This window comes from Chiloscyllium punctatum, chromosome 41 (genome assembly GCF_047496795.1).
Source record: "Chiloscyllium punctatum isolate Juve2018m chromosome 41, sChiPun1.3, whole genome shotgun sequence".
Classification (NCBI taxonomy): domain Eukaryota; kingdom Metazoa; phylum Chordata; class Chondrichthyes; order Orectolobiformes; family Hemiscylliidae; genus Chiloscyllium; species Chiloscyllium punctatum.
Genome location: NC_092779.1, coordinates 32565701 through 32588905, shown reverse-complemented (window position 1 = coordinate 32588905; position 23205 = coordinate 32565701). Strand labels below are relative to the sequence as shown.

At 41.7% G+C, this 23205-nt stretch overlaps 1 protein-coding gene across 1 annotated transcript; it reads right to left on the bottom strand.

Moving 5' to 3' along the window:
* Positions 1 to 1375: 1375 nt before the first annotated feature.
* Positions 1376 to 23109, bottom strand: mrpl32 (mitochondrial ribosomal protein L32). Its single transcript, XM_072560680.1, has 3 exons — positions 22978 to 23109; positions 2279 to 2466; positions 1376 to 1836 (listed from the first exon to the last, which is right to left on the bottom strand). The coding sequence occupies exons 1-3, from the start codon at positions 23060 to 23062 to the stop codon at positions 1579 to 1581; spliced, it is 531 nt and encodes a 176-aa protein (XP_072416781.1). The 5' UTR covers positions 23063 to 23109; the 3' UTR covers positions 1376 to 1578.
* Between the last annotated feature and the right edge of the window lie 96 nt (positions 23110 to 23205).

Sequence of the window (23205 nt, the reverse complement as noted above, 5' to 3'; positions counted from 1 at the left end):
TAACCTGATCATCTGTTCTAGGTGCTAATACAGAGACGTGTATTAGCCAAATCTGCAAACAAAGTTTCCCTGCTCCTGTTTGAATTAGAACAATGCCTTTCAAATCCACCTGCGAAGGCAGAGAGATGGCACCTACAGCAAGTCAGCACCTAGTCATGAAAATTCACAGGCAGCGTCGGTCTAGATTTTCAAGTCTTTGGTGCAGGTCTTGAATTCACATTCTTTTGATTAACAAACAATTGTGATATTCACTGAGCTATGGCTTTTAAAGAAAGGGCAAAAAAACTGGGGTGGGTAAACAGACTTTCACGGAACGCTGGTCAATTGCTTTTTCACTTGTAGCAATGCCACAGGGAACTCTTAAAATTCTTGACTTTCTAAAAAATCTTATTTAAAATTAGCATTGACCAGATAATATTTGCACATTCAGGTAAAGTTCTGAAAGTTGACTGCACTACCTCTGCTTTATGAATTTCAATATTGATTTGATTGCAAAAATACATTCAAACATCTCATTTTCACACAGATCAAAAAAAAGGATAGACTTGGTGATCTTTTATCATGCATTTAAATGAACTGAGCTTTATCATCTTTTTATAACCATAGAGAACAAAAATATCTCAATTAGTCACTACTTTCTGGTTTTTGAATTTAGCATTGATGAAGCTTTAATCATCTCTTACCGCAATGATCGCTGACTCAAAAGAAAACAAGAGTATCAGCTTTTTTTTGTAAAACAGGTCACGCAAACTATTTGTATATTTTAGATTTTTATGTTAAGAACATGTTGAATCAGCCTCATTAGTAAATCCACTCCATAACCTAGACAGCCTCTAGACTACATGAAGTCCTAAAAAAAAGTAGAGAGCCTGTTTTGGTTAGAATTAATCCATTCTGCCTTCAATGTCAAGACAGTTACTCAAAGCATGATTACAGAAGTTAAAAGTAACTTGAGAAAAGCTAATAGATATCAGACTAATTCAACCAACTTTACCAAGAAGGCACTTTGAGGCATAATAGTAATAACATCATGGATTCATAAAAAATGATTTAATATTAAGATGATCTCAAAGCTTTCAGAAACAGGTGCAAGAAAAGCAGACAGCAAGGAATGGATCAAGGAATTTGTGGGGGAGGCGCATTTGTTGCCGGCTAAAAGATTTAGTTAAAGGATGGATTTCCAAAAGGCTTTTAAAAGATGAGGGGTATGGTGGAGATATGCAGAAACTTAGGGACATAAATTTTAAATGTCTATCACCATAGATTCTTGAATTTAGCTCACTTATTTCTGCACTGCTGCACAGAACTGAGGAAAAGTACTGTTTACCTCGGTTTTTAAAAAAACGAAACAATTGAACAAACCACCCAATGAGCATATTGTGTAGAAAGGATTTATTACAATGCACATTTCTCTAGACCATAAATTCCTGAAATATTCTGAAACATACTTCCTTTATTAACAAACAAGGGTAACACACTTGTATATTTTGAGCAACTGTGGCACATTTTAACAATGCCTGTACTACATAAACAAAAGGTCTCATTAGCTTGAATTTCCCCTCTTATACTGTGCTCACATCAAGAGTCTACTGTAAACCAAGCTGGACGCTTTCGATTCCTTTCAATGATCCTTTTTCCGACGTCAGCCTCTGTAGTCTTTTCTCCTGCATAAAGTATAATACTTTCTACAGGGGGAGTGTTATGTGGCCTTCCTTCCTGTGCCCGAATCTGTGCTCGTATAAGAGCTGTTTCATGTACAACCTTTTGATAGCAGAAGGCACACAGGACATGCTTCAGTTTCAAGCGCCCACAAACTTGACAGACCTCTATGTTGTTCTGAAATGATAAGAAATTCCAAAGAGAAAATGAAAACAAAACTGAGCAAATTTGCTCCACTTTCAGGTCAGATTTAAATCTTAAAAATAAAGTTGCTGCATTATTTAAAGTAAGGCATGAGATTGTTGACAGATTGTTTACAAGTAACCAATACAAATATTTAGCACTAACAAGTATACTTTATACCACACAAACCCCAGTTATATTACAATAATGGCAGAGCAATCTAGTTGTAGAATTCACTACCATTAATATCAATCCACAACTGAGAACCTATGGTCTATTCTTGTGTGATCCTCATGAAGATCAACTTCAAGCACTTTTATGCACAGCTTTCAGACAGAGGTCATAGAGATGACTACTCACGTGCTGACTTGATTTGGAAACTGTGCAAAGCAACACATTGTGAGAAAATGTACTTGAGCTTACTCTATGCACATACCTTAACTTTTTCTAACTTCCGAATGTCCCTCCGCCTACAGCGGTTGACTTCAATCGTACGCCGTTTTTTGGGTGCCGCCATCCAGAAGATACTATCTAGGAAGCTGGGACTCTCACTCTGGTCACCATCATGGGATTCAGCTCCAGAATGAGGGAAGTTTACTGGAGCTTCTATCACCAGTGCAGGAACTAACAGCACAGAAACAGGAGAAGTGAACAAATTGAATTTTATTAGCATACAGTTTTTTCTCATCTGCTAAGGGGAAGGATCAGATAGACTTATATCTGTCTAGTGCCTTTACGCCTTCAGGATCACAAAGAATTTTATAATCAATTAAGTACTTTTGAAATGCAATCACTTTTGTAAAGTAGGAAAATTCAGGAAGCAACTTTTGGAGGGAAGTTGTGATGTCACTTTGGTGCATATGGTAGAGTTTCAAGGGCATATCTGAACTCCTTGCTCCATCAACCCTATTCTCAATAAAAAGGTGACCACTTGATCTCTCACCTGATCTCATGTTAGCTGATGAGATAAAATTATTAGCAATAAGGGTCTTCAAATCTGCTGTCACTGTTCCTCTCTTCAAATCAGCTTACAAGCTACTGCCCTGTCCACATCTTTCCTTGCCTCTCAAAAGTTCTTGAATGTGCTGTGGTTGCCCAAGACTGCACCTAATTGACCACAGAACTGTTTGAAGAAAATTGACCAGCTTTCCACTCTGGCACAGTATCAAAATGCCTGTCAAGATCACAAATGACATCTTATGTGCTTATATGAAAAGGCTAACTTTCCCTCATTATTCTTCAGTCTGTCCACAGCCTTTGACAGGCCAATCACCTCCAATGCTTTTGTATTGTTGTCCAGATATTTGGGACTGCTTCCTGGTTCCATTCTTATCAATCTAATCAGTCAGAGAATTGCTTTCAATGGCTTTGATTCCTGTTCCCACACTTAATTCTAGTGTCCTGCAAGGATCTATCCTTGGCCTCGTCCAATTTCTCATTGGAATGTTATTTAAAAACACAAGGTCAGTTTGCACACGTCTGCCGATGCCACCAAACTCTACTACCACCTTTCATGATTCTTCCACTGCTAAGTTATCAGATTGCTTGTCCAGAATTCATTACTATACAAGCCATTGCCTTCAGTCCCTGCTCCCTGTTTAATATCTCCATGCCTTTTCCTGGGAACAGTCTGAGAAAAAATTGCTCATGAGCTGAAACCCTTATTCCTACCTCCAATCCTTTGAGATCTCTTCTATTTTTCCAATTCTAACCTCTTGTGCATTCCACATTTCCTTTGGATTGAGGCTTCAAGTGTTTAGCACCAAGCATTGGAATCTCTTTGGTCAAAGTTTTAAAGGAGCTGAGGAAGACAAACTTTTGGTCACCAGCCCTAATTATCTCTATGAGGCTGGGGAGTCAATGCTAATCATCTTTGTTCATTTTATGGAGTTGAAGGGACGTTAAATGTAAATGAGCATTGTTGTTCACTATACTTGACTTGCATGTATCAAGTCATCCATTTGCAGCATCGGTTTAATCACTTTGAAAAAGCACAAACAAAAGTTTTCTTTTTAAAAATCCCCTCTGGAGGCCAGAAAAACAGGGGGACAAAGTAATAGATTTTGGAGTAAACAAAGATCATAAAAGGACCAGTTTGCTGCAAAATAACCCTGATTGCAACAGTTAGAATACACAGTGATACTATCTACAGAAACTGTACTGTGAAATAAAATGCTGCAATTCTCTTTCCTGCTGGTTTAGAAATTTGTTCTGTTTACAGAGCTCTCTGAGACCCTCCAGTGGCAGTAGCCATGAATGGCAGACACATTGCACAGTCCATGAGTTGCAGAATAACATCTAAATCCATGGACCATGTATTTTTCCAAAAGGTTAAACAGAAACATTTTCCTCTCAAAACAACTTTTGTGCGTTTGATGATTTGTATACACAAGTTGCGTTAAGATGTATTTGGTTATCCACCACATAATTGTATTATGTACAATTATTTGTGGGTCAACTATGATAACAGTTTTATCTTGAAGAATGTTATTGGTTCAAGTCTCTCTCCATAATTCATTCTGGAACCCCAATGCAGTCCAGAGAGCGTGTTGCACTCTCAGAGGTGAGATGTTTAAGACAGAATTTAAACCATGGTGGGTGAATATGAGAGATCTTGAGATACTGTTTCAAAGAAGACATACAAAGAAGAACACCAGGGTGTTCTGGCCAATATTTCTCCCTCAACAGACATTGCCAAAAACACATTATCTGGTCATATCACCCTTCCATCCTGTGGATTCTGTTCTGCTCAAATTGATCACCATACCACAGTAATGGCACTTCTGAAAACCTTGTGACTGTCAATCACTTTGGAACAGTCTGCAACCATGATTTGGAGATGCCGGTGTTGGACTGGGGTGTACAAAGTTAAAAATCACACAACACCAGGTTATAGTCCAACAGGTTTAATTGGAAGCACACTAGCTTTCGGAGCGACACTCCTTCATCAGGTGATAGTGGAGGGCTCAATCGTAACACAGAATTTAGAGCAAAAATTTGCAGTGTGATGTAACTGAAATTATACATTGAAAAATTGATTGTCTGTTAAGCCTTTCATCTGTTAGAATACAGTGATAGTTTCACTTCTTTCATGTGTAAATCACAAAACCCTTTTTTTTAAAAGTTGCATTCTTGGGTTAGCTGTTAACAATGGGTGATAGCTAGACAATATGTTGAAGGTGTTAGCCCCCTGTGTTCTCTGTCTATGACCTGATGTTTAGATTGATTCTAATCTAAAAAGTGAGATAACGGAGTTTTACATAAATTTATGCAGTTTTTGAGCTCAGAGTTCCACATGAATGTATGCAGTTTTTGAGCAAAGTGCAATGTAACTCTGCAAATACAAATTCACCGCATAAAATATATGTGTGCATGCGGGTCTGTGTGTGTGTGTCTCTGGGGTGGGGGTTGTGAGTGTGAGAAAGTGTGTATGTGTGTGTGCAGTGAGTGCAGAGGGTCTTACGTCTGTGAGGGGGTGCATCTGTGAGTGTGGGAGTGAGAGTGTCTATTGGGTGTGTGTGGGTGTCTGTGTGCACCTGTGTCCATGTGTTTGTGAGAGTGTGTGTGTGTGTGTGTAGTGCAATGGTGATCCCCTGTAATGTGACATGAACCCAAGGTCCCAGTTGAGGCCCTCCCTATGGGTACCGAACTTAGCGATCAGCCTCTGCTCGGCCACTTTCCTCTGCTGCCTGTCCCAAAGTCCACCTTGGAGGATGGTCACCCGAAGGTCCGAGGCTGAATGTCCTGGACCACTGAAGTGTTCCCCAACTGGGAGGGAACCCTCCTGTCTGTTGATTGTTGTGCGGTGCCCATTCATCCGTTGTCGTAGCCTTTGCTCGTTTCCCCAATGTACCATTCCTCCGGGTATCCTTGCCTGCAACGTATAAGATAGACAATGTTGGCTGAGTCACATGAGTACCTGCCATGTACAATGTGGGAGGTGTCCCCACGTGTAATGGTGGTATCTATGTCCACAATCTGACATGTCTTGCAGCGTCCACCGTGACAGGGTTGTATGGAGTTGTCCCAAGAGCCGGGCAGTTTGCTACGAACAATGATCTGTTTGAGGTTTGACGGTTGTTTAAAGGCAAGTAGTGGAGGTGTGGGGAAGGTCTTGGTGAGGTGCTCATCCTCATTGAGAATGTGTTGCAGGTCACGAAGAACATGGCGTAATTTTTCAGTCCCTGCGAAGTACTGAACAATGAAGGGTACCCTGTCAGTTGCAGCTCGTGTCTGTCTCCTGAGGAGGTCATTACGGTTCCTTGCTGTGGCACGTCGGAACTGGCGGTCAATGAGTTGAGCTTCGTACCACGTTCTTGTGAGGGCATCCCTGAGTACTTCCAGGTGTCCGTCATGTTCCTCCTCATCTGAGTAGATCCGGTGTATGCGTAGGGCTTGTCCGTAGTGAATGGCTGTTGTAATATGTTTTGGGTGGAAGCTGGAGAAGTGTAGCATTGTGAGGTTGTCTGTGGGTTTGCGGTAGAGTGTGGTGCTGAGGTGTCCGTCCTTGATGGAGACGCACGTGTCCAAGAATGAGACAGACAGTCGAGAGTAGTCCATGGTGAGTTTGATGGTTGGATGAAACTTGTTGATGTCACTGTTTTGTCAGTGACTCCTCACCATGGGTCCAGAGGAAGAAAATGTCGTCAATGTACCTGGTGTACAATGTTGGTTGGAGATCCTGCATAGAGAAGAAATCTTGTTCGAACCTGTGCATAAAAATGTTGGCATATTGGGGTGCAAATTTGGTCCCCATGGCTGTTCCGTGTGTCTGGATGAAGAATTGGTTGTCAAAGGTGAAGACGTTATGATTGAGGATAAAGCGGATGAGTTGTAGGATGGTGTTTGCAGACTGGCAGTTGTTGGTGTTGAGTACTGAGGCTGTTGCCGCGATGCCATCCTTGTGGGGGATGCTGGTGTAGAGTGCAGAAACGTCCATTGTGACTAGGAATGTTCCAGGCTCGACTGGTCCGTGGGTGCTGAGTTTCTGTAAGAAATCCGTAGTGTTGTGACAGAAGCTGGAGATTGCCTGTACAATAGGTTTCAAGATGCCTTCCACATAGCCGGAGAGATTCTCACATAGGGTCCCATTGCTAGTGTGCTTTCAATTAAACCTGGTGTTGTGTGATTTTTAACTTTGCAACCATGAAACATGCTATATGAATTCAATTACAGTCATAGAGTCAGATGTACAGCACGGAAACAGACCCTTCAGTCCAACTCGTCCATGCCGACCAGATATCCTAAACTAATCTAGTCCCATTTCCAGCACTTGGCCCATAGCCCTCTATACCCTTCCTATTCATATACCCATCCAGATGCCTTTTAAACGCTGCAATTGTACCAGCCTCCACCACTTCCTCTGGCAGCTCAGACCATACACGTACCACCCTCTGTGTGAAAATGCTGCCCTTTAGGTCCCTTTTATATTTTTCCCCTCTCACCCTAAACATATGCCCTCTAGTTCTGGATTACCCAACTCCAGGGAAAAGAACTTGTCTGTTTACCTTATCCACAACCCTCATGATTTTATAAACTTCTGTAAGGTCACCCCTCAGCCTCCGATGCTCCAGGGAAAACAGCCCCAGCCTCTTCCTATAGCTCAAGTCCTCCAATCCTGGCAACACCCTTGTAAATCTTTTCTGAACCCTTTCAGGTTTCACAACAGCCTTCAATAGAAAGGAGACTAGAATTGCATGCAATATTCTAAAAGTTGCCTAACCAATGTCCTGCACAGCCATAACATGACCTCCCAACTCCTATACTCAATTCTCTGACCAATAACGGAAAGCATACCAAACACCTTCTTCACTATCCTATCTACCTGCGACTCCACTTTCATGGAGCTATGAATCTGCACTTCAAGATCTCTTTGTTCAACAACACTCCCCTGGACTTGACCAGTGTCGAAGTCCTGCTCTGATTTGCTTTTTTTTTGTATCTTGATTAAAACAATGTCAAAATAGGTGAGGTTATCTTTATTTCATTAACGCTCCTTTGAGGAATCTGTTATAATCATAGAATCCCTAGTGTGGAAAGAGGCCATTTGGCCCAACAAGTCCACACTGACCCTCCGCAGAATATCCCACCCAGACCCATTCCTCTACCACTCTACATTTCCCAATGCACCTAAGCTACACATCCCTGAACAATATGGGCAATTTAGCATGGCCAATTCACCTAATGTGCACATCTTTGTGGCAGTGGGATGAAACCCATGCAGACACTGGGAGAATGTGCAAACTCCACACAGACAGTTGCCGAGGCTGGGATTGAACCCGGGTCCCTGCTAACCACTGAGCCACCACGCTGTCTTGATTTGCTAAATGTGGATTGAGCATTAATTCTGTTGTGACAGAAAAGCTTGTCAAGACTCATCGACATGGACATATTAAAGAATAAACTTCCTTCTGAAACCTTACATTTTTCTCGACATCAAATGGATCAAAGCAGTACATGAATTTTACAATTATATCAAGGTCTAAAGTAGTACGAAACTAAAGGAACTGCCATCTTAGAGGATGGGAATCATGTCACGGCAATCAAACTTACAAGAAGCATGTTGTTTTTATGGATTCAACAGATCAGAAAAATCTAGCCAATTAACACTACTGTCCTTCCTGTGCGCTGAAGCGGGACAATGTCCAATTCCCTTGGATTTTTATTCACTGACTTAAAACAGACAAAGCTTGCTGCTTGTGTTTTCCTGCATGCCAGGAGAATAATAGGTAGACAGGCAGGAGGCTGGAAGGACACAGCAAGCCAGGCAGCATCAGAGTTGGAAAAGTCAATGTTTCGTGTGTAACCCTTCTTCAGGACTGAGGGTGGGTGTAAGGGGAGCTGAGGATAAGGGGGTTTGGGGGGGGTGGGGGTAGTGGAGGTGGGTGGGTAGAAGGGTTAAGTGGTGAGGTGGTGATAGAGGTAAAGGGTATGGTCTGTAGTTGGAAATGAGGGTTCGCTCGAGGAATGGAAGGGAGGAGAAGGGGTTGGAAAGGGAGTCGGGAACAGGAAGGGAGGTTATATGAAATTGCAGAACTCAAATTGGAGGAACAACGCCTTGTCTTCTGCCTGGGCAGCCTACAGCCCCGACGTCTCAATGTTGAGTTCTCCAATTTCAAATAACCTCCCTTCCCGTCCCTGAATCCCTTTCCAGTGCTTCCCCCTCTCTTCCACTCCTCTGACTGACCCTTCGTTCCAACTACCATCTAGATTCCTTCATCCCATTAACCAACCAGGCCATACCCTCTCCAGCTGTGTTCACTTATCATTATGTCACCACTCAGCCCAACTCCCCACCCAAAACCCTCCCTCATCCCCCCCCAAGTCCTACTTGACAATGAGGGGGTGCCACTAGTTACTGCGCAAATTTAAATCAGATGCTTCATTGGCTTAGTATGGTAACCCCATGCAAGTTGGCTCTACATCACAAATCAGCTGTTCAGCCAACTTGGTGTCCCTACAAAATGTGTCGTCCAACAGTGGCTCAGACATTCTCTATTTGACAGAATACAATAAATTCTCATCAGAATTAGTCTCCTTTTTGCTTTGTTCTTTCATGAGATGTGAACCTTCCTGGCAAAGCCCATCCATAAATGCCCGTTATCTCAGTGACTTGCTCAGCCATTTCAGAGGCCAGTTAAGAGTCCTCTACATTGTTGTGGGTCTGCAGTCACTCACAAACCAGGCCAAGTAAAGATAGCCAATCTCTATTCCTAAATGAGGTTAGTGAACCAGGTGTTTTTATGATAAGCAAAGGTTTCATGACACCAATTCTGAGATTAGTTTTATACTTCAGAATTATTAACTGAATTTGAATTCAATCAGCTTCCATGCTGGGATTTGAACTCCTGGAGTATTAGCCTGGGCCTGTGGATTACCAGTTCCCTGACATGACTATTTTGCTACACCAAGAAAGGTCCACAGCTATGGTCACTTGGGTAGAACAGGTTAAGAAATATTCTGATAAGAAGAATCTCAGCATCATTTCTCAATCTAAACAAGAGTGACAAAAATTATTTTACTTCTTTAAAGAATGCACTTTCCTTCAAGTGATTAGCACTGATCAGCACAGAAGCTAGTTAGAACTACGAACTGAAGTTAACAGTATGACAGAAATGAAATATCAGTGAAAATCATTAGTAGACAAATTAGGGACAGAAAAACTGATTCATACAAGAGTTGAGTGCGAAATCAGGCTGACAATCCAATACAATGCCGCAGGAGTGCTGTATTGTTGGAGCTTTCTCAGGTGGACATAAAAGAGTCCACTGAACCATGTAGCAAAACACAGTAGTTTAAATATGTACCCATTAAGCATTGTCTGGAAATGTTGGTCTGGTGATGAGCACATTTCTGTTCATGAGATCATGCTATATGCAAAACAGCTCTTGCATTTGAGATTTTGGAGAAGATTTGTAGCTCAGGTTGCTCACTGAGCTGGTGGGTTTGTTTTCAGACGTTTCCTCACCATGCCAGGTAACGTCATCAGTGAGCCACGTTATGTCCCACGTGCTAGTTATGTGTCTTGGTTTATTGTGTTGGGTGGTATAATTTCTGTTTCTGAGAGGTTGGTAAATGGGGTCCAAATCTATAAGTTTGCTAATGGAGTTCCAATTTGAATGCCACGCCCCTAGGAATTCCTGTGTTGCCTGTCCCAGTCGAACTGCTGCCTCTCTTCACCTGTGTGATTGGATACTAGTGATAGTTGGTCATGTCTTTTCGTGGTGAGTTGGTGTTCATATATCCTAATTGCTAGTTTCTTGCCAGTTTGTTGCAGTCCTTGCAAGGTATTTTGTATATTACGTTCATTCTGCTGGCTGTGGGTACGGGGTCCTTTAAATTCATCAGTAGTCGTTTTAGTGTGGTAGTAGGTTTATGGGCTATCATGATGCCTTGGGGCCAGACTAGTCTGGTGGTCATCTCTGAAATGTCCTTGATGTATGGTAGGGTGATGAGTGTGTCTGGGTGTACTGAACTTTCCTGTTTGCAGTGCAGGTCCGCTGTGCAGTAATCGGCAGACTACGCTTCTTGGGGAACCACTGCTCCTGAATACGTTGTATAGGTGTTTCTCCTCGGCTTCTCATAGCCCCAGGGTATTGTGATGTGGTTCTTGCATTTCTGATATTACAATTATGATCATGGGTTAGAAGGGGAGAGAACATCCCAAATAGCACAGGAGTTTGGAAGGATTAACTACCCTTACAAAAATAAATGGAAGGGACTTTGTAGAATCTTTTAAGAGGTGAAAAGAATATGGGCAACAGCAAGATAGAGAGTGTGTTGGGGGTGCTCAGCAGCGGTAATAGCTGTTAAGGGAGTGCCTGGAGAAAAGAGAATCTGCTGTGAATGTGAACTACTATCTGTCTGGAGATTTTTTGCATTCATCACATCTCATGATCTTGGAATGCAACAAATGCTCTCTCCATATAACCTATCAGATCATATAAATAGACAGGGTGTAACATAAAAATCATTACTTTATTGCAGTGTTCTCTGAATTGGTATGCTGGCTGCAAGATTATACGTCAGCTCCTTTCAAACAGCAGTTTTCCTGACCAATGCCGGATTCCTGTTTACTGCACACATTGACATGGATTTATAAAAGGATTCTGAAGAATTATTGCATGGAATAACATGACTATGCTGACCCCTACTGCTGGTTTTGAGTACTGGGGCTTGCTTCTGTGAACAATTGGCCTGTCTGGGTAACATGATGTAGATTAGAAGATTAGATTAGATTCGGCCCAACAAGTCCACACTGACCCTCCAAACAGTAACCCATCCAGACCCATTTCCCTCTGACAAATGCACCTAACACTATGGGCAACTTAGCGTGGCCAATTCACCTGACCTGCACATCTTTGTGCTATGGGAGGAAACCAGAGTGCCTGGAGGAAACCCCGGGTCTGTGATACTGAGGCATCAGCGCTAACCACTAAGCCACCATGCCACCCCACAGAAGAGGCCGTTTCACCCATCAAGTCTATCTACACTGATCCCATTTTCCGGAATGTGGCCCATTCTTGAATGTTATATTTCGAGTGCTCATCCATTTATGTTTTAAAAGTTCAGAGGTCTCCTGTCTCTACTACTTTCCCAGCTAGTGCAATCCAGCTTCTCACCACCCTGGATATGTAGATAGCAGATTCATCAATGTGCAGTTAGGTAAATGGCAGGATTTCTGAATGGACATAGTTTATTAGTAACATTGGCTTCTGTGGAACAAATTGATTGGTGTTTCATAATTTCATAAGCTGTAAATGGTCTACCTATGCTCCTCTCTCCCAAAACATAGATTTGCATCAAATACCCACTTCCCTGTGCTTATGACTGTTATTCTTTAGCAATTAGAGTCACAGTCATACAGCAGGGAAAAAGACCCTTCAGTCCAACTTGTCCGTGCTGACCAGGTATTCTAAATTAATCTGATCCCATCTGCCAGCATTTGGCCCATATTCCTCTAAACCCTTCCTATTCATATACCCATCCAGATGGTTCTTAAATGTTGTAATTGTACCATTCTCCACTACTTCCTCTGGCAGCTCGTTCCATACACGCACCACCCTCTGCATGAAAAAGTTGCCCTTTAGGATCTCTTTTAAATCTTCCCTTCTTACCTTAAACCTATGCCCTCTAGTTTTAGACACCCCTGGACTGGGGCAAAGACCTTGACTATTCATCCTATCCAGGCCACTCATGATTTCAAACCTCTATGAGGTCATCCCTCACTCTCTGAAGCTCCAGGGATAATAGCCACAGTCTATTCAACCTCTTCCTATAGCTCAAATCCTGCAATCTAGCAAAGTCCCTCTAAATCTTTTCTGCACCTTCCAACTTTAACAACTTCTTTCCTATTGCGGGGAGACCAGAAATGAACCCAGTATTGCAAAAGTGGCCTAACCAATGTCCTGTACAGCCACAACATCCTATACTCAATGCACTCACCAATAAAGGCAAGCCTACAAAATGCCTCTTTCGCTAACCTGTCTACCTGTGACTCCACCTTCAAGGAACTATAAACCTACACCCCAAGGTCTCTGTTTAGCAACACTCTCCATGTCCTACCATTTAGTGCAGAAGTCTGCCCTGATTTGCCTTAACAAAATGCAAAACCTCAGATTTTCCTAAATTAAACCCCATCTGCCACTCCTCATCCCATCTGATTGATCAAAGTCCCACTGTTCTCTAAGATGACCTTCACTCTCCACTACACCTCCAATGTTGGTGTTATCTGCAAATGTACATTCACATTGAAATCATTTATATAAATGACAAACAGCAGTGAACTGAGCAAGAATCTTTGCAGCACTCTGCTGGTCACAGGCCTCCAGTCTGAAAAGCAACCCACCACTACCACCTTCTGTCTCCTACCTTCAAGCCAATTTTGTATCCAAATGGCGAGCTCGCCTGGATTCCAAGTACCAACCTTGCTAACCATGCACAACCTCATTGAACACCTTGCTGAAGTCCATAGTCAACATCCACCACTCTGCCTTCATTAATCTTCCTTGTCACTTCTTCAAAGAAAAACTTAATCAAATTACTGAGACACAATTTTCCATGCACAAAGCCATGTTGACTGTCCCTAATCAGGTCATGCCTTTCCAAATGCATGTAAGCCCTGTCCCTCTGAATCCTTCTAACAACTTAGCCACCACTAATGTCAGGCTCAATGGTCTTCAATTCCCTGGCTTTTCTTTACCACCTTTCTTAAATAATGGCACCACAGGCGCAATAGCTCAGTGGTTACCACTGATGCCTCACAGCACCAGGGGCCCAGGTTCGATTACACTCTTGGGCAACTGTGTGTGGAGTTTGCAGGTTCCCCGTGTCTGTGAGTTTCCTCTGGGTGCTCTGCTTTCCTCCCACAGTCCAAATACATGTAGGCTAGATGGATTACCCACGGAAAATATTGGATTACAGGGACAGGTTGGATCTGGATGGGATGCTCTTCAGAGGGGTGGTGTGGTCTCAAAAGGCCGAATGGCCTGCTTCCACACTAAAGGGATTCTATGATTAGCCGATTTCCAGTCTTCTGGTACCTTTCCTATGGCTATCAGTGATACAAATATCGCAGCAAGGGGACCAACAATCACTTTCCTAGCTGGGACACACCTGATCAGGTGCCAGGAATTTAACAACCTTTACACATTTTAAGAAGTCAAACACCTCCTCCACCGTAATTCAAGATATCACTATTTATTCCTCCAAGTTCTCTATCTTCCATATATCTCTCCACAATAAATACTGACTCAAAATACTTGTTTAGTATCTCATCCACCTCCTGTGGTTTCACATTTAAAAGGCCTTGTTGATCTTTAAAGGGCCTTATTCTCTATTTACTCTTTGGCCCTTAATGTATTTGTAGATTCACTTTGGATTATCCTTAACCCTTTGGCTAACGCTATCTCATGTCTTTACAATGCAAAAACTGAACCTCTGCTGTAAAATGTTTTATACAGTGAGCTATTGCTTGTAGCGCCTAACTAGAAAGTTGTTGGTAGATAGATTGGTTATCCAGAATAAAATAAAGAACTGGGATGCTGGAAATCTGAAACAAAACAGAAACTCGGGAGGTCTGGCAGCATTTGTAGAGAGAAAGGAGAGCTAATCTTTCGATTCCAGTGTCCAGATGCTGACATTCTATTTTCATTGTGTCAGTGACCCAATGCCAGTGAAATGCAAATCCTTCCCTATAGTCTGAAAGAATCAACTTGGGTTATTTTCATACATCTGCTGACAGCAGTTTATGGTCGTGCTTTTGTAGCTAAGGGAATAAATTTTACCATTTGATTTGGAATAATGTATAAAAGACCTAGACACTGAACAAAGTAAGAACATAAACAAAAGCATACAGATTACATTTTTAATATTCTCATCACTCGAATCCTGCTGTGAACAAAAATGTAAAATGAGCACATTGGGTATCTTCCATAGTATCTGAAAGAATCATAATCCAGAAAAGGTTCTTCAGCCCATTGCGTCTGTACTGCCAAAAATATATACTACTTTCACTAGTCCCACAGCCTTAAATGTTCTGACACTTCAAGCACTCATCCAAGTAAAAGGTTGTGAGATTTCCTGCTTCAACTACCCTTCCAAGCATTACATTCTAGACCCCCACCACCCTCTGGATGAAAAGCGTTTTCCTCAAATCCCATGTAAATCTCCTGCCTTTCACTTTAAAATTGTGCTCCTTGTTATTGACCCTTTGGCTAAGGGGAACAGCTGCTTTCTATTCATCCTGTCCATGCCCTCGGAATCCTATTTACCTGCAACAGATTTCCCCTGAACCTATCTTCTCCAAAGAAAATAACTATCTTATCTGGTCTCCCTTCATAGCTGAAAAGCTCCAAACAGGCATCATCCTGGTGAATCTCATTTGTAACGATCCTACAGTGTTAGCAATTCCTTCTGGCTGCTGACTGATGTGTTGTTTGGATTTCCAAACACAAGTAAAAACAAAAAATACTCAGAGTGAGAGACAATGGGAGACCTGCTGTTACTGTAATATACTATTATTTCAAAGCTATGTTTGGAAGGAAACTCTGCTCAATTCAGTTCTTGATTTTCCATTACTATTCTTGACTGATTTGGACTGGGATGTACAAAGTCAAAAATCACACAGCACCAGGTTATTTTCCAACAGGTTTATTTGGAAGCACTAGCTTTTAGAACACTGATGAAGAAGCAGCACTCTGAAAGCTAGTGATTCCAAATAAACCTGTTAGACTATAACCTGGTATTATGTGTTTTTTTTAAAACTTTATTCTTAAATGGTTATTGTATAGCAACAGATTTTCTTCTGATCCAGTGATGGTTAGGATACTATTCTTGCATTTTTAGCATTGTGGAACTCTGCTGCTTTTGATGCAGGTAACCGTTACCAGATTGGTAGCTCATTCTGTGATCTACGAGGTAATACTGCTGGCATACATTTTTATTCTACCCATTGGAATACTATTCATTTGTTGCAATATGATAGTGGACAATGAGAGCAGTATCACCCAACTGTATGAATGTATGGTTCAACTGAATAGCTGAGCAGCATATCATTTTGAGCTACCTTTACTTAAAGATTTTGGAAGCTATACATCACCAAAGAATAGTGTAAATCTGGAACTCCCTTTTGCTCTTCTCTTCTCCCATTGGCTCACCACAAAAACAGGAAAAAACTATGGCTCGGTCAATTGAAATGATCAAAATTGTGATTAATCGTATTTTCTTGGGTAAAGATATGGAGACATGCATAGTCAAACTGAGTAAATGTAATCGATGTACAGGTTAATCATTATCTAATCAATGGCAAAACAGATTTGAGAGTATAGGGAGAGGGTGAATTGGGTGGGGCTGTTTTCCCTGCAGCACCAGAGGGTGACCTTCGAGGTTTATAAAATCATGAGGGGCATAGAAAGGGTGAACAGCCAAGATCTTTTCCCTGGAGTGGAGAAGTCCAGAACTACAGGGCATAGGTTTAGGGTGAGAAGGGAAAGATTTCCGAGGGGCCTAAGGGACAATGTTTTCACACAGAGCATGGTACATGTATGGAATAGGATACAAGAGGAAGCGGTGGAGGCTGGTACAATTACAGCATTTAAAAGGCATCAGGATGGATATATGAATAGGAAGGGTTGAGAGGGAAATGGCCCAAATGGGCCGAAATTAATTTCAGATATCTGGTTGGCATGGATGAGTTGAACCGAAGGGTTTTGGTGCTGTACATCTCTATGATTCTGAATGCCAGTATTTGCTGGTCAAATACAGGATAAACTCATTTTGTATTTAGGCCAATATAATGGCACCAGACATAATTACCACTGTAAAGTGTTCTCCTTAGGAGGTAGCATTAATAACATATAGCAAAACTAAAACTAAAAACATACATACATTGAGTATTGGTTAAAGATTTTTTTCTTGTTGTCAATGAAGTCAAACAATGCCCTGCCCACAATGCCCAAAAAGTTTCAAATTGATTAAATTCCAAGTTCACCTGGACATGCACCAGACCTTGATACTGCATCAAATACTTGCAGCAGCTGCGCATTGGTCTCCTGGGTCTTCGAACCGATCCATGGGTGGGTGAGTTTTTACCAAGTCTAGGACCGATTTGTTATAGTGGATAGCCAGGAAAGTGCGCCGAGGCAACAATCAGATTTGCCGGCTTGAGGGCTAAAGAGCCTACTCCTGTACCTAATTCATAAGTTTACAGCTGTTTTCTAATCAATTTGCTTACAGATGCAATTATACACTTGTTTGTCTTATTTTATTAGCCATCCTTTTGGCTTTTAAATATTTTCCCACTCTTCTGGTCTACCACTAATTTTCCACACACCATACGCATTTTATTTCAATTTTATACTAACCTTAACTCTATTAGTTAGCCAAAGATTGTTAGCCTTTGGTAGAGTATTTCCTCTCAATGGAATTTGAAGACAGTCATGAAATATCTCCTGCTTCTCTTACTATTTAACTTTTAACCCATTTACCCAGTCCAGTTTAGCCAACTGTCTTCATTTTTGTATGATTGTCTTTATTTAAGACACTACATTTCTCAATCTCAAAAAGAATAAAATTTTTATCATGCTAAGATCAATCTTGCCTACATTAACCTTTACTGACGTATTTCAATTAATTGAAAAATGTGTTGCTGGAAAAGCGCAGCAGGTCAGGCAGCATCTCAGGAGCAGGAGATTCGACGTTTCGGGCATAAGCCCTTCTTCAGGAATCCTGAAACGTCGATTCTCCTGCTCCTTGGATGCTGCCTGACCTGCTGCGCTTTTCCAGCAACATATTTTTCAGGTCGGATCTCCAGCATCTGCAGTCCTCACTTTCTCCTATTTCAATTAATTGCCTCATTATAATATTTCCAGGTCTAAAAATAGTCTGCTCCAATGTTCCAGAACCTATTGTTCAAAGTAACTGTCTTTGAAACATTATGAATCATCCTTCAGGCTCTCTTTGCCAATTTGATTTGTTCAACTGACGTAAAGATTAATCCCCATGATTATTGCAATATCTTTCTTAACATACAGTGTCCTTTTATGTAGCTATTTATTGTGGTTGGGAGGAGTTGGTCTATAAACCATTTCAACACTTTGATTTTTTGAACAAAGATCATTTCCTATTGCACAAATCCCATTCATTATTGAAAGGGAAAACCCACCTCCTTTTTCTTTACTCCTGCCTTCCTACATGTCAAATACTCATGAATATTCAAGTCTCAGCTTTGGTGAGGATGCAAATGCTATCACATCAACTTTATTTATATTTGTTCTATCAATTTATCCATCTTTTTATGAAAACTGTGAGGATTCTATTAAAACTAAACATTTAGTTTTGTCTTGTTACTGTTTTTGCCAGATTTAATCTTATTTATCATATTGTGTTGTTTATACTGAGCAACCTAGATTACCCAAACATTCATTATCCGAATTTCAGATTATTCGAACAAGATCTCAAGGTCTCGGCGCTTGGGTAAATTGTATTATCCGAGCATTCAATCATTTGAACATTGGATTAACCAAAAAAAGTACTCACACTAGTGTTGTTCGGATAACCGAGATTGCCCTGTATACTATGTTCCTACTTGTCACACTCTCGTTCTTTTCATCCTGAAATATTGCCTTGTCCCTCCTCTATAACTGCCCTTATATGACCCGAAGCCCCCACTATTCATCCAAAGTCCTCCCTACCAGTTAGGTTTTGTCAGGACACAGATCTCAGCACACTTCAGGCAAAAGCTGTTTCAATAATACATATTTCCCCAGTATTAGTGGCAGCATGCCTACCATTGAAACTCATTTCTCCAACAACAATCTTTGATTAATGCTTTATTTACCTAATGCAAACTTTTGTGACCCAGGAAGCAACTTATCTTTGTGAGTCTGCTTGTGAAATTTACTCCTAGCCACTCATACTTCCTAAGCAAAACTTCTTTCTTCGTCTTTGTTTTGATTTAAGCTTTTGACTAGTAATTACTTTCATTTTTATGAACTGCAAATCTCATGTCAGAGGTGTTCTGTAACTGTAGATAGGAATGGGCTGTGTTATTAAACCATAATTGAGAGGTCAGTGAACGCGGTTTCCACACTCCTTCAAGATCAGAAATAGGAAAATAAACTACTTCAGTAACTTGTCTTCGGTTAAATGGTTGTAGAGTATTACAAGTGTTCAAACATTTATGCCAATAGTGATATGCTTCCCCTGAACAATCAGATTGGGAACATTTCTTTTATTATTCACTCATGGGATATGAGCTTTGCTGGCTGAGCAAGCATTTTTTTTGCCCATCTATTATTGCCATTGAGAAGAGTGGTCAGCCTATTTGGTGTATGTACATCCAAAATGCTGTAAGGGAATTCCACGATTTTGACCTAGCAACAATGAAGGAATAGAGATATATTTCAAAACCAGAATGGTGGATGGTTTCCCATATACTTGCTGTTCTTGTCCTCCTAGATGGTAGTGGTCATGAGTTTGAAAGGTGCTATCTGAGCAGCCATGGTGAGTTTCTGCCTGTATCATCTAAGTGGTACACACTGTTGCTATTAAGGGTTGGAGGCAAAGGGAATGAGTGTTTGTGGATGTGGTGTCAGTCAAGCATGTTGATTTGTCCTGGATAGTGTCAAGCTTCTTGCATTGGAGCTGTACTTACCCAGGCAAGTGGGGAGTTCAATATCACACTCCTGACTTGGGCCTTGTAAGTGGTGGACAGGCTTTGGGAGTCAAGAGCAAGTTATTCACAACAAGAATCTGAGCCTCTGATCTACTATAGTAGCCAGAATTCGGTTTCCGGTAATACCATTGAATGTCAAGAAATAATAGTTCAGTTCTCTTATTGCAGATAGTTTTTGTCTGGTATTTGTGAGGCATGAATAATGTAACTTGCCACTTAAATGGGCTGCTTCACTCCCTGTGAAGTCACAAATGATGTTGAATCTTATGCAACCATTATTAAACAACCCACTTTTGGCTTTAAAATGAAGCGGGTATAACTGATTAAGTAGCTGAAGAGAGTTGGACCTAGGACATTCTTCTGATGAACTCCTGCAGAGATGTACTGGAACAGAGATGATGGACCTCCAACAAACAACTATCTTCCTATGTGTCAGGTATGACTCCAATTCATGGAGAGGTTTCCCCCAATTCTCATTAACTACATTTTTGCTAGGGCTCCCTGTGCCTCATTCAGTCAAATGCAGCCTTGACATCAAAGGCAGTCACTCTCCCCATATCTCTTGAATTCAATCCTTTTGTCCACGTTTGAACCCAGACAATAATGAGGTCCCCAGCAGAACACAGAATGAGTGTCAGTTAGCAGGTTATTGCTAAACAAGAGCTGCTTGATGGCACTGTTGCTGACCCTTTCTGATGACTGCAAATAGATCAATGGGGTCATAATTGGTTGGGTTGGATATGCACTGTTTTTGTGTGCAGAACTTATCTGGGCAAGTTTCCACATTGTTGGGTAGATGCCTGTATTATCGCTGTAATGGAACAACTTGGCTAGGGATGCAGCAAGTTCTGGAGCACAAGTTTTCAGGATTACTGTGGAATATTGTCAAGGCCCATACCCTGTAGCCTTTGTTAATCTGTGCTCGCAGCCTTTTCTTGATAGCATGTAGAAAGAATCAAATTGACTTGCATTTGTGAAGCTGGAAACCTTCAGATGAGGCTGCAATGAATCATCCACTTAGCACTTCTGGCTGAAGATTGATGTGACAGCTTCAGCTTTATCTTTTGCACAAATGTGCTGGACGCTGCCATCATTAAGGATGGGAATACTTACAGACACTCTTCATCCAATGAGTTGACTGCAGAGCTTAAATGTGGCCTTTGGTTGTGAAATCACATAGTTCTCTCTACTACTTACTACCTATGCTGTTTATCACATAAGCAGCCGTGTGTTGTAGCTTCATCAGTTTGACAACTTGTTTTTAGGTTTCCGTGATTCTGCTCTCAAAGTGCCCTTCTGTTGTGTTAGTTGCACCAGAGTTGATTCACTGGCTTGATGGTCATGGTACAGTGGAGTTATGCTGTGCCACAAGGTTACAGGTTGTGTTGGAAGTACAGTTCTATGGCTTCTGTTGGCGTCTTGGATGCCCAATCTGGAGTTGCTAGATTTGTTTGAAGTCTATTCCATTTGGCATGGTGATAGTGCTTACATCATGATAAGGGTATGCTGTCTCTACAAGGACTAGGCAGTCATCATTCATACCTATACTGTCATAAACAATTTCATCTGAAGCAGGTAGATTGGTGAGGATGAGGTCAAGTATCTTTTTCCCTCTTGCTGGTTCTCTCAGATACAGTTGAGCAGCTAAGTCCTTCGGGACTGAATCAGCTCATTAGTACTGGCATTGCTGAGCCATTCTCAGTGATGGACATTGAAGTCACCATCTGAGCCAGTGCTTCCTTCAAGTGCTGTTAATCATGAAGGGGTACTGATTCAATAACTAGCTGAGGGAGAGGAGGGTGATGCCGATAGTGAGCAGGAACTTTTCTTGCCCATGTTTGACCTGATGGCATGAAATAGTCAATGTTGAGGACCCCCAGGGAACCTCCCTAAACTATAGGTCATCTGCGTTCACCTCTGTTGGATCTGGCAGGACAGAGACAGGGGTGGCGATTGGTTTGTCTTAGACATTGTAGCATATGATTCCATGAGTATGACAATACTCGCCTTTTACTTGACTAGCCTGAGACAGCTCTCCCAATTTTGGCACTAGTGCCCAAATGTTAACATGGAGGATTTTGTGGGGTCATAAGGGTATGTTTGCTGTTGTCATTTCCAATGCCTTAGTTAACATGAATTGGTCACTTCAGGTTCGTTCAATTTTTTTTTAAAGAAGACTTTGTAACAATTGATACAATTAAGTGGCTTGTGTGGTTGGTTAGTAAATTTAAATTTTAACATCTGCTGTGGTGGGATTCAAATCCGGTTTCCAGAAAATTAACTGGGTCATTTGTTTACAAGTCTAGTTACAATACCAGCAGGTACCTTCCAAATCTGTACCCAAACAAAATATTAAACTCTTCAAGTATCACTCATCTGCCAACTGCAGGGGAATGGACAAAGCCATTCAAATCAAAAATACGTAAGCACAGCATTGCAAAATATAACAAAGGCAACTGCATATGGCTCCTATACTATAGGCAATTGATTGATTGACAGATATTGTCATACTGCACAGAAGATTAGATTCCCTACAGTGTGGAAACAGGCCATTTGGCCCAACAAGTCCACACTGACCCTCCGAAGAGTAATCCACCCAGAGCCATTTCCCTCTGACTGATGCACCTAACACTATGGGTAAATTAGCATGGCCGATTCACCTAACCAGCCTATCTTCGTGCGTGGGAGGAAACTGGAACACCCAAAGGAAACCCACGCAAACAGTCGCCCGAGGCTGGAGTCGAACTCCTCTCTGACTCTGTGAGACAGCTAACCACTAAGCACCATGCCACCCCACAGAAGAGGCCCTTTCACCCATCAAGTCTATCTACACTGATCCTATTTTCCAGAATATGGCCCATTCTTGAATATTATATTTCACATGCTCATCTGTTTATGTTTTAAAGGTTTCCTGCCTCTACTACCTCCCCAGGTGGTGCAAGCCAGATTCTCACCACCCCTGGATACGTAGATAATAGATTCATCAATGCGCAGTTACGTAAATGGCAGTATTTCTGAATGGACAGGTATGAGAATGGCAGTATCATTGGATGGACAGGTAGTTAGTTGACTACATTTCTGGATGGACACTTGGATAGAGATGACTAGTAGTATGATTGCAATACTATGAATGTTCTGGGGACCCAGGTTTGAATTCCATCATGGTATCTGGAATTAAGAATCTACTATAACCATAAAACCATGACCAGATGAGTCAGAAAAACTCATCTGGCTCACCATTGTCTGTCAGGGAAGGAAATCTGCCATCCTCATCTGCTGTAGTCTACATGCAACTCCAGACCCACAGCAATATGATCGATGCTCAACTGCCCTCTAATACAAATGAATGGCTCACTGGACATGTAGCAGACTGGATGGATACTAGGATAGACAGATGGATACCAGCATGAATAGATTCTGTTCGCTCCCGGATATCTCTCCCTAATGTCACAGACTCTCACCTAGACGACGCTGAAGTCCGAACGCCTGCAGCAAAGCACATTCAAACGTCGACCATGACATCCGCAGCCGCTGCCACAACGCCATTACCGAGTAGGAGATAGAGCTGACAATGACCGACCACTGGGAGTTCAACCCAGTGCGCAGGCGCGTCAACCATACCGCCGGTGGATAGGTTGCAGCATGTACACGTGACCACGGCCGAAAGCTCGAGCTGACTCCATCTTTTC

Coding starts and splice junctions, on each gene's coding strand:
- mrpl32 (XM_072560680.1), bottom strand. CDS start 23,062: ATGGCGTTGTGGCAGCGGCTGCGGATGTCATGGTCGACGTTTGAATGT. Junction 2,467..22,977: donor CGGACTTCAGCGTCGTCTAG/GTGAGAGTCTGT, acceptor CTGTGCTGTTAG/TTCCTGCACTGGTGATAGAA. Junction 1,837..2,278: donor GGAAGTTAGAAAAAGTTAAG/GTATGTGCATAG, acceptor TTATCATTTCAG/AACAACATAGAGGTCTGTCA.